Here is a 15,227-nt window from a genome sequence, read left to right as displayed (position 1 = left end):
TGGGTATTAGCACCGAAAGTCGTAGCAAATCTACAGTAAGTCCTGCTCACTTTCAAAAGCATCCTGTGGGATCTTTGACATCTATCTGAACTGATAGACGGAGGCTCATCTATTTTCCCCTCAACGGCAGCTCCTCACCAAAGCAGCCCTCCCTCATTGCCTCCCTTCAGAGTCAGTCTGGCCTTACATTGAGACCTAACACTTAGATCTACACAAGTACCACCAACTGATCTCTTCAATATCAAGCACTCATTTCCAATGCACTGTTTAATGCATTGAAACATCCCAAAAAAAAGGGGTGCACTCAGAGAAATTTTTGACATTGAGAGGCATGAGGAGATTTTGGGACAAGTGACCAGGGGCTCAGTTAAAAGCTGGTAATTTAGGGAGTGGTTTGTAACAGGAGAGAGATGAGGAGACTCAGGAAAGTTCAGTGAAGGAGTTTCAGAGCTTAAGGACAAGAAAGATGAAGATACGGCTATCAATGACGTAGCAAGCATATCTAAATCAGAGCTGGAGGCATGCAGACTATGGGTGGAGCCCGGCAATTATTATATTTCAGTGAGACGTTTCACCTAAACTCTGCCTGGACAACATCAATCTGTCATTAGAGAGTATGAGAGCTTTGAAGTGTAACTAGAGCAGCCACACTGTGGCAGTGTTCTCTCAGACTTGATAGTCCTTCTGGGAATGTTTTTTTCCTTTATTCGTTCACGGAATGAGGGCATCACTGGCTAGGCCAGCATTTATTGCCCATCCCCAATTGCCCAGAGGGCAGTTATGAATCAACGATACTGCTGTGGGTCTGGAGTCCCATGTAGGCCAGACCAGTTAAGGATGACAGAGGTTACACAGTGTGGAGCTGGAGGAATGCAGCAGGCAGAGGAGCAGGGAAGTTGACGTTTCAGGTCGGGACCCTTCTTCAGAAAAGAAAAGCATCAATTTTCCCGCTGCTCTGTCTGCCGTGTTCCTCCAGCTCCACACTTATCTCTGACTCCAGCATCTGCAGTTCTTACTATCTCCTGGTTTCTTTCCCTAAAGGATATTAGTGAACCAGAGAGTTTTTCCCCCAACAATCGACAATGGAATCATGGTCATCATTAGACTCTTAATTCCAGATACGTATTGAGTTCAAATTCCACCATCTGCCAGGGCAGAATTCGAACCCAGGTCCTCAGGACGTTATCTGGGTCTCTGGATTAACAGTCCAGCAATTATACCACTAAGCCATTGTCTCCCCATTGTGCCCTCCCCAAGGCTTCACTTTAACTGTCTTGTCAAAACAGCTAAGCTAAACCTATGGCATTAGCAATATGCACTAAACAACATGAATTGAAATCAAGTCACAAACAGATAGAGCAATAGTAGCTTCACAGCAGCAGGAGCAACAGATATCAGGGTAGGAGCAGCAAGCCATGCAGTACGTCTAGGGAATTAGCAAAGAAATAGAACAAGTTCCTCCGGCAGCATCGCAGCCCCTAGTGGTAGCTCTCGGAATAATATAGCAATGAATGCAAATTCATGCCAGAACTTCACAATTTGATTCTAAGTGAGTTCTGAGTTAACGGAGGCAGGCGAGTCAATATGCCTCACCCCGATTATCTCCCTGCTATCCCTCTGGAGAATGGGGAGGGGAATGAAGGCAAGCAAGACCGACAAAGGAAAGAAATGAGGGGCAGGATATGATGGAACAGCAGGTGTGAGAAGGCCTGGGGAAATGACAGCAGGGGAAATGGGGGAGCGACTTGCAGCGTACGCGGACAGGGAGGAAGAGAATAAAAGGGGACAAGAGTGGGGGATTGGAATAGCAAATAGGAACTATCAGATCAGCCATGATTTCATTGTTTGGTGCAGTAGATTTGATGGGCCCATCTTATGGGATCAGGAGACAATCAACATTAAATTTTCAAAGGAAATTCTTGGGCTGCATGGAACACATTCTCTTCATCTTTTCTGGCAGATTGGCAATTTACATCAGACTTCCATTCATTGTTGTATCACCAATTCCAATGTCAAAACCAACAAAAACACAACAGATATCGACTGATTGACACAGACCTCAGTGTCCAGCAGGAGGCCGACATCTAACTGGAGCCTGATGTCCAGAGGGAGTCTGGTGTCTGTGGTTAAGGGCAAGGCAATGTGGAGTCAAATGGCTGACAGGAAGAATCTTGATGAGGGAATCCAGAAATTCCAGAAATTTCTGCATTGGAAGGATTAAACCGTGCCTTAAAAAACTGTCAATGCAGAAGCTTTGATACTGCATTGGCACAAAGTAACTTTCAAATACTTAGAAGCATCTGGTCTGCTGATTGCAAGGAGCACACAGGGATATTGATTGCTAGGGAGAATAAAAAAGGAATATTATACAGCAAAAACGCTCATTAATTGACTGTTAATAAATGATTAAACAATGATGACAGGCTGCCGAGAAACCAAGCCTGTTATCCCAGGGATTTATCGCAAAGTTTAAATGACTGTCATATTGGGAAACCACTCAGACCTACCGGTAACTCGAAAGAACTTGGCAGGTTGAAGTCAACTGATTACAGCTAGTTACTCCTGAGACTACTTCTGAACTTGCTATGTTGCTGTGTTGTTTGATTCCTGTTTATAAAACATCCCTCACAGAATCTTCATTACAGCTTCCACTACCCAGGTTTTCCATTAATGATATCCCAATACCTTTTCAAATGCATTCAATTTCCACACCAAAAAGTGAGCGTGCATTAGCCAAGCTGACATTCCCAGTGCAGTACTGACCATCAGAGGCTCCATCTTCTGGATGGCATGTTAAACCGAGGCATGTAGCTCCTCTCTCAGATCAACACAAGTGATCCCATGACATTATATGAATGTGAGTTTGGGAGTTCGAACTAACATTTATCATATAAACTGCATCTAAAGCAGACTCCATATTTCACAGATGCTTGTGGGATCTTGCTGTGCATAAATTGGCAATTGCACTTCACATTACAAATTTCAAAAATATTTCATTGGTTGCAAAACACTCTGTAATGCCCAAAAGTTGTCAAAGATGCTATCTGGATGCACATTTTTTTTCTTCTTCAGAACCTGACTTGACATGTCTTTGTTGTGTATGTCACCCCTATCCATCATTGAAAAGTCCATTTGTGTGTGATTCAATCCATATTTTGTAATTTTGCAATAGTGATCTTTATAAAATCATCAAAAGCTACAACATTTAAAGGAATCAATTATTTAATTCCACAAAGGCACACAGATGATTGACTAGAATGGTATCAGTTATGAGGGGCCTCATATTTGTAAGGAGATGCAGAAATTGGAATAGAGAATGTTAAGTGGTGATTTAGCAGATGTGATCAAAATGTTGAAGAATAATGGAAGACTAAGTGAGGAGAGGTGATTTCATTGGGGGGAGGGTCAGTAAACCAAAGATGAAGATTTAAAATATTTGGCAAAACAATGGGGAAGATGAATATATTTTTAATGTAACAAGCATTAGATCTTTGGGAAAGGTGATGGCATGATAGTAATGTCACTGGACTAGTAATCCAGGACCCAGGTTGGGGATGTCAGTTCAAATCTTACCATGGCAAATTGTGAAATCTCAATTCAATAAAAATCTGGAATTAAAAAGCTAGCTCAATAATACTGGCTACTGTTGCAATTGTCTGAAAAAAAATCTGGTTCATTATTGCCCTTTACGCGGGGAAATCATCCACCCTTATCTGGTCAGGTCTGCATGTAACTCCAGACCCACTGTAATGTGGTTGACTTTCAGCTGTCTTCTGAGCAATTACTTGCTGACCTAGCCAATAAACCCACAGCAGATGGACAAATAAAAAATAAATCAGGAATGTCCTGACTGCAAATAATTTTCAAAAGGGAACTGCATTAATACTGAAGGGTAGGGAGATGGGGGAGAGAGCACGAGCAAGGTGGAGCAGATAGGATCACGGAAGTAGAATTAATTGGCCTCCTTCAAAGAGCCAGCATAAGCACAATGGACTAAATGGCCTTCTCTATGCTCAATGAACCTTTGTTTTTAATCCCTATATCATACTGTGAAATCACTTAATTGTAATTCTTTCAGAAGTGGCAAATTTTTGCATTCATTATAAAAAAATGCAACTATATGCAAGTCAATGGCTTCTTTCAGAATGGATGCTAAATCCACATTTAATGAATAATTACAGTAATTAGAAATAAACATAGGAACTTGCCGACCACACACAAAAAATATTAAATTACCTTGCGTGTCAGCAGTAGGCTTCAACTTGGATATCCCACTCCCATTCGTTCAGGGATTATACTTATTTTTTCTTCATTCATTCATGGGATGTGGGAGTCATTGGCTAGGCCAGCATTAATTGCCAATCCCGAACTGTCCAGAGGACAGTTGGCAGTCAACCACATTGCTGTGGGTCTGGAGTCACATGTAGACCAAACTGGATAAGGATGGCAGGTTTCCTTCACTAAAGGTCTTTAATGAATCAGATGGGCTTTTATGACAATCGATGATGGTATTTTAGTCACCATTTTTTAAGACTCATTTTATACTCCTGATTTATTAATTGAATTGAAATTCCACCAGCTGCCACAGTGGGGTTTGAAACCTCAAATTACAAGCACAGTGTCATAACTTCTATGCCACCAACTTCCTATTGTCCAATGGAAACTCTGTGCGCTAAGGGAATTTTAATTTTATTTCCTGTTTAATGCTTGCAAAAACAATCTGGGCAGGAACAGTGACAGAGTATGATAGACTAGGGACATTCTTTTAATTTAATGTTCCTGGGAATTCAAAAGTAAACTCAACAGGAAATTTCATTGATGAACTTCCCTGATTTTAGTGAGATATCGAATGTTTTGACCATCTTTACATCAAATAGTGCAAATGTTTGCCGAGGTTGAACTTTAACCTGTTATTGCAAGCAGCTGCGTGTAAAGCAATCTGGGTGAGAGGTGACATAAATCTTTGTGTTAAAGAAGAGGCTGGAATTTTCTGGCTAAAACACTTCTGAAAACATAAAACTTGAAATGTGAGCTCAAATCCCACAACATCAGAATTAAGAAGAAATATGGAATAAAATGCAAGTCTCATTCATAATGATCATGAACCCATCAGATTATCATGAAAACATCTCTGGGTTATTGATGTCTTTCAGGGGAAGAAATCTGTCAGTTTTGCCTGGTCTGGCCTATGTAACACTCCAGACACCAGCAATGTGGTTAAATCTGCTTCTGAAATTGCCCTTGCAAATCACACAGTTGCATGAACCTGCCACAAAAGACAATGAGCAACAAATGGGCTGCAGCAATTCAAGGTGGCAGCTCACTACAATCTTTTCCGGGGAAATTAGGCTGGCTACAGATGTTGGTGCAGTTAGTGATGCCCATAAATCATCAAAAGTAATAAAACAGGGAGAAGTGGTACCAGAAATCATGCTAGAGGGGTTTAAAAACAAGCAGGAGGATTTCTGTTTTAGACCATTATCTAGTGACAGAGGGCAAAAACGAGATAAGCAGCATTGTATAAAGGAAAAAAAGTGAAGTTAAAACATGGATAAGTGAGGAGTCAGGACCTAACTGATTACATTTCTGTGTAACTATATTCATGAGAATCAGCCCTCCTCAGTTATTATTTCTGATCACAATTCTCTGTCTCCTGAAAACAACAAATTTCTGTCTTCTGAGATGTAACTTGATCAGTGCTCTTGACCCTTTCCCTGGTGTTGTGTTTACACATGCCAGCAGAGGCCACAAAACATCAACCAGGATCAATATACATCACTTGGATTCACCTCCCTTCCTGACAACTGTGCAAACACCTGGGAATGGAAAACAAGAAATGGTGGATAGGTCAGCTGCCTGGCTCGAGGTCAGCTGATTGGAATACACTGGAGTGGGATGGGTGCAGGTCAGCTCCTGTGAGAGAGGTTCCGTCAGTATTATTACCCAAAGTCAGTGCACAGTGGTGCTGTGCAGGCACTGGGCTGATCTCAAATTAGCTGACCTCAGCCATGACAACACTCAGAGAGCTACCAGAGGTCTCAATGCCTGCCAAATAGAAAAAAACTAATTTTCATATTTCCCACGTTGCATTGCCTCAAATCATCTACAATGTCACACAACCATGGAACTCCTTTTAAAATACACATGTTGTGTTTTCTACAGTGCCACAACAGCCACATTATACATACCAAGGTCCCACAAACAATAACAAGATAAGAGATGATTTTAAGTTTCAGTACTATTGATTGATGAGTATTTCCAGGAGCAGGTCAACACTTACAGCAAACCTTTTGTAAATATTGGCAGTCCCAGCTGCCTCGGAGGTTGAGGGAGTGGAATAAAAGAATATAGACTAAACTAATATTTAGAATTGGTTGGCAGCACGGTGGCTCAGTGGTTAAAGCTGCTGCCTCACAGTATGAGGCACCGAGGTTCAATTCCAGCCTTGGGTGACTGTCCGTGTGGAGTTTGTATATTCTCCTCATGTCTATATGGGTCTGGTCTGGGTGCTCAGGCTTCCTCCCACAGCCCAAAGATGTGCAGTGTAGGTGGATTGTCCATGGGAAACGCAGGGTTACAGGAACAGGGTAGGAGTTTGTGTCTGGATGGGATAGTCTTCAGAGGGTCAATGGGGACTCAACTGGCCGACTGGCCTGCTTCCACACTGTAGGGAATTCTATGATTCTTTAAAAAAAAACTGTTCACAGAAATAACAAGGTGTAGAGCTGGATGAACACAGCAGGCCAAGCAACATCAGAGGAGCAGGAAAGCTGATGTTTCAGATCTGGACCCTTGTACAGAAATGGGTGAGGGGAAGGGGATTCTGAAATAAATAGAGAGAGGAGGCAGATGGAAGATGGATAAAAGGAGCAGATAGGTGGAGAGGAGACAGACAGGTCAGGGAGGCGGGGATGAGGCTGGTAGGTAGGAGGTGGGGGTGGGGTTTGAGGTGGGCGGAGTGTTTAGGCAGGAGAAAGGACAGACCGGTTAGGGAGGCTGGGACGAGCTGGGCTGGTTGTGGGAATCGGTCAGGGGAGATTTTGAAGTTTGTGAAGTCCACATTGATACCTTTGGGCTGTAGGGTTCCCAAGTGAAATATGAGGTGCTGTTCCTGCAACCTTCTGGTGGCATCGTTGTGGCACTGGGGGAGGCCCAGGATGGACATATCGTCCAAAGAATGGGAGGGGGAGTAGAAGTGGTTTGCGACTGGGAGGTGCAGTCATTTGTCATGAACCAAGCGTAGGAGTTCCACAAAGCAGTCTCCAAGGCTCTGCTTGGTCTCCCTGATACGGAGGAAGCCACTTCAGGAACAGCGGATACAATAGACCACATTAGCAGATGTGCAGGTGAATATATGACTGATGTGGAAGGTTTTCTTGGGGCCTGGGTTGGAAGGGAGGGGGAGGTGTAGGTGCAGGCGTAGCACTTCCTACGGCTGCAGGGAAAAGTGCAGGGGGTGGTGGGGCTTGTGGTGAGTGTGGAGCGGCCAAGGGAGTCATGGAGAGAGTGGTCTCTTCAGAAGGCAGATAAGGGTGGGGAGGGAAAAATGTCTTTGGTGTTGTGGTCACACTGCAGGTGGCAGAAGTGCTGGAGGATGATCTGTTGGATCCAGAGGTTGGTGGGGTGGTACGTGGGGATGAGGGGATTCTGTTTTTGTTGTTATTGTGGGGAGGGGGTGTGAGGGATGAGTTGTGGGAAATGCGAGAGATGCGGTCCAGGGTGTTTTCGACAACTGTGGAAGGGAAGTTGTGTCCTTGAAAAACAAGGACAACTGGGGTGTCCAGGAGTGGAATGCCATCTTGGGAGCAGAGGAATTGGGAATAGGGGATGGCATTTTTGCAGGAAGGTGGGAAGGCTTTCCTGCTCCTTTGACGCTGCTTGGCCTGCTGTGTTCATCCAGCTGTACATCTTGTTATCTCAGATTGTCCAGCATCGACAGTTCCTACTATCTCTGTTCACAGAATGTGGGTTTTACTGGTGGATTTATTGCCCATTTCTATTGATTAAGTGTCTTCTTGAACTGTTGCTGTCCATTTAAATAACCTTAAAGTGCTGAAGGAAGGGATTTGACTCAACAACATTTAAGGTAGGCAAAGAAAATCACTGGGGAGTTGCTGTAGCATATCTTGCATCAATTGTGAAAGGAATGAATGGTGAAGGTAGTGGATTATGATTCAATCAAACCGGCTGATCACTGGCTTCGTTAAAAAAACAGAACACGTACCCATCAATGGAACTGGGGTTGAGAGGGCAGTGAGCATCAGGTTCCTACAAGTGATGATAACCAACAATCTGTCCTGGACTTCTCACAGATGCAATGGTCAACAAGGTACAACAGGCAGCTCACGAAATTTGGCATGTCCACAAGGTCCCACACCAACCTCTACAGATGCACCACTGAAAGCATACTGTCCAGGTTCATAACGGCTGGTAAGGCAAATACTCTGCCCAGGACTGTAAGGAGCTACAGGAGGTCGTATGTATAGCCCAGAGCATCACAGAAGCCAACCTTCCATCCATGGACTCCATTTACATGGCTCACTGCTGCAGGAAGGTTGCCAACACCATTAAAGACCCATCACACTCTGACAACGATCTCCTACAACCTATTCCATCAGGCAGAAAATACAGAAGCCTGAACACATGCACCAGCAGGTTTGGAAATAGCTTCTTCCCAGCCATTATCAGATGGATGAATGGACTCTCTAGCCTCAAATAATGCTGATCTTGCTAATGTTGATCTCGCCTAGCACACACCCTGTGCAATATAACCTGTACGCCTCTATGCAAGTCTTCTTACAACCTCTAATCTGTACATCCTTGCTTACAATGATTTGCCTGTACTGTTCGTAAACAAAGTTTTTCACTGTACTTCAGTCCAGGTGACAATAAGTTGTCAGTCAATCAAACCACTTCCTGAACTATGTTATCTTAATCTGGCAACATATTCTTTTATTCCTTTCTCCTCATGAACCACCAGATATCCCCTTGAACACTACACTGAGGAACTCTTGCTGTGACATCTTGGGACTGAGACAATTGGCTTTCAATGACCACAGCCATCTTCCTTTCTGCTCGGAATGCCTCCCATTCTCAATTATTTCAATTCTTCTCAATCCGGCTCCAAAAGCGTGCAGAAATAGCTGACATGGAGCAAGAGGTGGAATTGTTGGTCTGACCGGTACTGGAAACAGTTCGTGACCCAGCCCCCTACCTGGCACTTCCTTATTGGAAAATGCAAGTAAGTGGGATCTCAGGGGGAGATTGTGGGGATTCATCTGGAAGAATAATGTTGACATGGATCAGTTTTGCCAAATTGGCCTGTTTGTATGCTGCAAATCCCATGTACATACAGTTTTCAAAATTGTTAGTTGTGCCATCATTTATTGCTCATTACTAGTTGCCCTTCAGAAGGTGGTGGCGATCTGCCTCTTTGAATCATTGCAGTTCCATGTACTGCAGGTAGACCTACGATACCACTAGGAAGTGAATTCCTGGATTTTGTCTCGAAACACTGAAGGAATGGCAACACATTTCCAAGCCAGGACAGTAAGTTTAGAGCAGGATATTGCAGGCAGTGGTAATGCCACATATCTGCTGCCTTGGTCTTTCAAGATGGTGGTGGTAGTAGTTTTGGAATGTGTTGCCTGAGGAGCTTTGGTGACATTTTGGCCGTGCATCTTGTAAACTGGTCAGACTGCTGCGATTGAGCATCAGTATTGGAGGGGGTAGATATTTGTGCATGTGATGTCAATCAATCACGTGTGGCTGAGCTACTTAGGAACAGTCATGGGGAACATCACCGACTCCATAAGAAATACTCACCATGTTCATGGCCTTCTTTCCGACGTAACCTCTCCTTTCGCGAGGAGACCACTGACTCTGTCTCCGTCTCATTGTCCAGGTTGTCCTGACTCCCAGCTGCGTTGGCACTGCAGAGGGAAAGAAAATTAAAATCAATCCTACAGACCACCGTGACTAAGAGGACTCCCAGTATTAAGTGTCAGAGGCCTCTTCTGCAGTATTGTGTGCCGTTCTGGTCAACCTGTTAATAGCAAGGATATTGTTAAACTTGAGAGAATTCAGAAAAGACTTACTAGGATGTTAGATAACAAAGTGTGAAGCTGGATGAACACAGCAGGCCAAGCAGCATCTCAGGAGCACAAAAGCTGACGTTTCGGGCCTAGACCCTTCATCAGAGAGGGGGATGTTGCCAGGAATGGAAGGGTTTGAGATATAAAACTAGATTGGTAAGGGTGGGACATTTTTCACTGGAACATAGGAGGTTGAGGGGTGACTTTATAGAGGTTTATAAAATTATGACGGGCATAGATAAGATGAACAGCAAGGGTCTTTTCCTTAGGGTGGGGGAGATCAAACTAGGGGCTATATTTTTAAGGTGAAAGAAAAAATGATTTAAGTAGAACATAAGGGGCAACTTTTATTACACAGAGAGCCCTAACATTAACCGTACAAGTCTTTACATTTTACCAAAATGCAAGACCTCGTATTAATTGAAATTAAACTCATCTGCCACTCCTCAGCCCATTGGCCCAATTGATCACGGCCCCTTTGTAATCTTAGTTAACCTTTTTCACTGTTGACTATTCCACCAATTTTGGTATCATCTGCAAACTTACTAACAATGCTTCCTAAATTCTCATCCAAATTGTTTATATAAATTACAAACAGTGGACCAAGCAATGATCCCTGTAAAACACCACTCCAAAAAACAACCCTCCATCAGCATCCTCAGTCACCTACTGTCAAGTCAATTCTGTATTCAGTTGGCAAGCTCTCCCTAAATCCTGTGTGATTTATCTTTTCTGGAAGGTTCGGGTTATCATGAAATGCTGGACAAGCTGGGACTTTTTTTCCACTGGAGCAGAGAAGATTAAAAGATGACCTTATATCAGTTTGTAAAATCATGAAGGGCATACATAAGGTGAATAGCAAAACGTCTTTTCCCTGGGGTGGCGGCATTCAAAACAAAGGGATATATTTTTAAGGTGACTGGAGAAAGATTTAAAAGGGACGTGAAGGGTAATTTTTTCACACAGAGGGTGGTTCGTATGTGAAATGAACTGCTTAAGGAAGTGGTCAATGCAGATATAGTTACAACATTTAAAGGACATCTGGACAGGTATATGAATAGGAGAGGTTTAGAGGGATATGGGCCAAAAGCAGGCAAGTGGGACTAGCTTTGTTTGGAAAACTTGGTCGGCTTGGACAGGTTGTACTGAAGGATCTGTTACTGTGCGATGTGACTCTATGACCTTCAAAAACCAGAACCAACTTCTTTTGTACCAGTCAGTGGAGAATTTTCTGCCCGATTCTCATTGACTTCAGGTTTGCTAAGGTTCCTTAATGCCACACTTGCATGTCAAATATAGTCTTGAAGTCAAAGGAACTCATTCTCACCTTACCTCTGGAATTCAGCACTTTTGTCTATGCTGAAACCAAGACTGTAATGAATTCAGTAGCTGAACAGGCAACCCAAGTGGAGTGTCAGTGAGAAGACCATTGTTCAGCAAGTGTTGCATATTAGCACTGTGGATAACCTCTTCCATACTATGATTGGGATGACCCTTTACTGAATCTTTGAGAGTTAACTGATGGGGTAGTACCGAGCCAGATTCTATTTGTTCCTCCCAAAAATAATCAAGAACTGTGGATGTTGGAAATCTGAAACAAAAACAGAAATTGCTGGGGAAATTTGGCAGGTCAATGTTTTGGCAGGTCAAGCAGAGTTAATGTTTTGAATCTGAACATTACCTTGAAACATTAACTCTGCTTTCTCTCCACAGATACTGCTGACTTTCTGCAATAATTTCTATTTTTGTATTTGTCCCATGTTTTGTGACTAGGACATAGCTCTGCGAGTTTTCACATTGTTGAGAGAATGCCAGCGTTGCAGCTATACTGGAACAGCTTGACCAAGGCTGCAGCAAGTTCTGGAGCAAAAGTCTTCGATGCTGGAATGATGCCAGAGCCCATAGCCCTTGCAGTATTAAATGCCTCCAACCGTTACTGATATTCTGTGGGGGTGAATAAAACTGGTGATGGAATGCTGGAAACCTCTGGGAGATGCCGAAATGTATCTTCCACTCAACACTTCTGGCTGAAGGCTGTTGCAAATGCTTCAAGCCTTATCCTTTGCACTGGTGTGTCAGGATCACCCATTATGAAGGATGGAGAGATTTTTCGAGGCTCATTCTCTAGAGAATTGTTTAATTATTAGATATGGCAGGACTGCAAAATTTAATCCTGATCCATTAGTCATTGAATTGATTAGCCTTGTCTATCACTTGCTGCTTATACTGCCTGGCATGGAAGTATTCTGGTTTTGTAGCTTTACCAGGACACATCATTTTTGGATATGTCTGGGGCTGCTTCTGGCATGCCCTGCTGCTTTCTCCTACAGTGATAGGATCAAAGACTGAACTATGAAGGAGAAAAACTCTTACCCTGCTATTCAGTATTAGTTCACTGCAGCTCAGATATACTGTACAAAGTATGGGATGAACCACACTTGAGGAATTTAGCAGACCAGGCTGTAAGTAATCAGAGAATCCTTCACGTCCGAATATAGATGTTGACGTCTCACATCAATATTTTGGAACAACAAATTTAAATGGCTGAACGAGTTAATTTTTTGTCAATGGTGACTCCTAGCGTGCTGATTGGGAGGGAATTGGTGATGCTAATGATGTGTCAAGGAGAGGTGATTTGATTCTCTCCTGTTGGGAAGTAGTCATTAAACTGGCATTTGTGTGGTGGTTGCAGGATCAATACTTATCAGCTTGAAGCTGAACACTGCCCAGGTTTTACTGCATACAGGCATAAACTGTTTTCCATCCAGCCTGATCAGTCCGTGATAGCTTGCACAAAACGATGTTTTCCTAGCAACATCAGGCCAAAGCTACACTGTCCATTCTTTAGAAGGCAGCAAAGGTTAGTAAGGTTGTGCGACTGCAGGAGCATCACATCCAAACCAGATTTTACACCCAGCATTCACACAGGCTCAAGTATGGGTCAGGTGATAATGACAAGAGTCTGTCCCCCTCCACTAGAATCCAGTATGTGGCACAGTGGTTGAGTTCTAACCTCTGAGCCAGAAATCCTAGATTCAAGTCCCAATGGCTACAGAAGTACATAATCATATACCTGAACAGGTTGGTTAGAAACTATTTAACACTAGCATTGTTCCAGCTCAGACCCACAAGATCAATGAGTGGCATTAGATCTGCTCTGGAACAAATGTGGAATAGCTGCTACCAGGGCCAAAAACCCCTTCAATTAGAAGGAGGCATCCCAGCAATGAAATTAGGAAGTTTTTTTTAAAAAAAGGCAGGAATAGTGAAAATCTGGAATTCTTACCACCAAACATTCACACAATCCCTCAACTTACTTTGCAGCAATTGTGGAATTTGAAAGAATACTTGGCTACTGAATCAACTAAGTGTGAGTAAAACAAACATGGAGCAATTTCAACAAAAGCCACAAATCTGCAGTCATCATTCCAAAGCATGTTGGCTCTTGAACTGTGTCATCTCACTGCCCCCTCGTGGAAGTAATCAGCATTTGAGGGCGTTACTATGCCCAAACACAAATCTGCACAACATGTAAAAGACATACTAAAGGTCTCTTTATTCTCTAAGTAAGATTGTGATACAACTACCCTGAGGTGTTTGTTGGGGGCAGTGTACAGGGAGCATCACAACGTATCAAACGATCAGGACAAAGTAACCGAGGGTATCATCACTAAGTTTGCAGATGGTACAAAAGCAGGTGGAGGAATGGTTATCATTTAGGAAGCAGGGAGACTACAAAAGGACTTGGACATCTTGTGGGTTTGAGCTGGAACAATGCTGGTGTTGGATGTTTTCTAATCAACACGTTTAGAGATGCCATTATGCATCTAGGAGAGTGCGCAAGGAAGCAGTAGGTGGAATACAATGTGGAGAAGTGTGATTTATGCACTTCGAAGAGTAGAGGTGCAGATGATTTTCTAAATATCAGAAATCTTCAGAAATCTGAAGCACAGAGACATTTGAGAATCCAAATTCAGCATTCTCTTAAGGTTAACATGCAGGGTCAGCTGGCAATTAGTAAGACAAATGCAGAGTTAGCATTCAATTTAAGTGGACTACAATTCAAGAACAGAAATGTACTACTGAGGCTTTAAAAGGCAGTTTTCAGAACACATTTAGAATATGGAGAGCTATTTTGGGCCCTGTATCTAGGGAAGGATGAGCTGGCATGGGAGGGGATCCAGAGCAGGTTTTCTGGAATGATCCTGAGGGTGAACAGCTTGTCATATGAGGAGTGGTTGACGATTCTGGGTTGGTATTCAATAGACTTTAGAAGGATGAGGGTGCTCTCATTGAAACTTAGAAAATAATGAGAGGCTGGATAGAATCGGTGTGGAGAAGATGTTCTACTAGTAGGAGAGACTAGGGCCCAAGGGTACAGCCTCAAAGTGAAGGAGTGATCTTTAAGAATCGAGATGAGGAATTTCTTCAGCCAGAGGGTGGGTAATCTGTGGAACATATTGCAACAGAAGGCTATGGAGGCCAAGTTACTCAGTGTGCTTAGGAGAGAGATTGATAGGTTCTTGATTGGTAACGGGATCAAGGATTACAGAGAGAAGGCAGGAGAAAAGGGTTGAGAAACATACTGGCCATGATCAAGTGGTAGGACAGACTGAATGGGCCGAATGACCTGATTCTGTTCCAATATGGTGTAGCCTTATGCTCCCTTCTGTACCTATCCTGGGAGTGTTTAATGGTATAGCATGGAGGGAATGTTATCCCGTATTTTATCGAAGTCACAACTGACATCCTTTGTGACTGTGACAAAAATAAACACTTTCTTTTCACCGCTCATGACTTGTTTGCAGGCTCTGCAACAACTTACCACACCATCATCTTCTAGCTGTGTGGAACTGTACCCACCTGGTTCCATTTCTCTCTATCTAACCAGAGCCAAATAATCATTTGCAATGCCTTCCAGTCCTGCTCCTGCATCATTACCTTCAGAATGCCCTTGGATACATCCTTGGCCCCTATTCGTCATCAACTTGATGTTCCTCAATGACAGGGCACTAGTATCCACATTTATGCTGAAGGCACCCGGCTCTACCTTTATTGCCACCTCTCTCAACACCTCCACTCTCTCAAAATTATCAGACTGTCTACATCTTCACACCAGTGCCAACATTACAA

The 15,227-nt window shown here is 43.2% G+C and overlaps 1 protein-coding gene across 2 annotated transcripts in view; it reads right to left on the bottom strand.

The window, feature by feature from the left end:
• The window catches only part of LOC125457653 (segment polarity protein dishevelled homolog DVL-3), a 114,586-nt gene that overhangs the window by 48,960 nt on the left and 50,399 nt on the right, over positions 1-15,227 (bottom strand). For both annotated transcript variants that reach the window (XM_048542186.2, XM_048542185.2), the window contains exon 4: positions 9,826-9,932. In XM_048542186.2, the coding sequence (XP_048398143.1) occupies positions 9,826-9,932 (107 nt within the window). The remainder of the gene's footprint in view (positions 1-9,825; positions 9,933-15,227) is intronic.

Source organism: Stegostoma tigrinum, chromosome 14 (assembly GCF_030684315.1).
Source record: "Stegostoma tigrinum isolate sSteTig4 chromosome 14, sSteTig4.hap1, whole genome shotgun sequence".
NCBI lineage: Eukaryota > Metazoa > Chordata > Chondrichthyes > Orectolobiformes > Stegostomatidae > Stegostoma > Stegostoma tigrinum.
The sequence above is the reverse complement of the archived record's forward strand: the minus strand, read 5'-3'. Positions and strand labels throughout refer to the sequence as shown.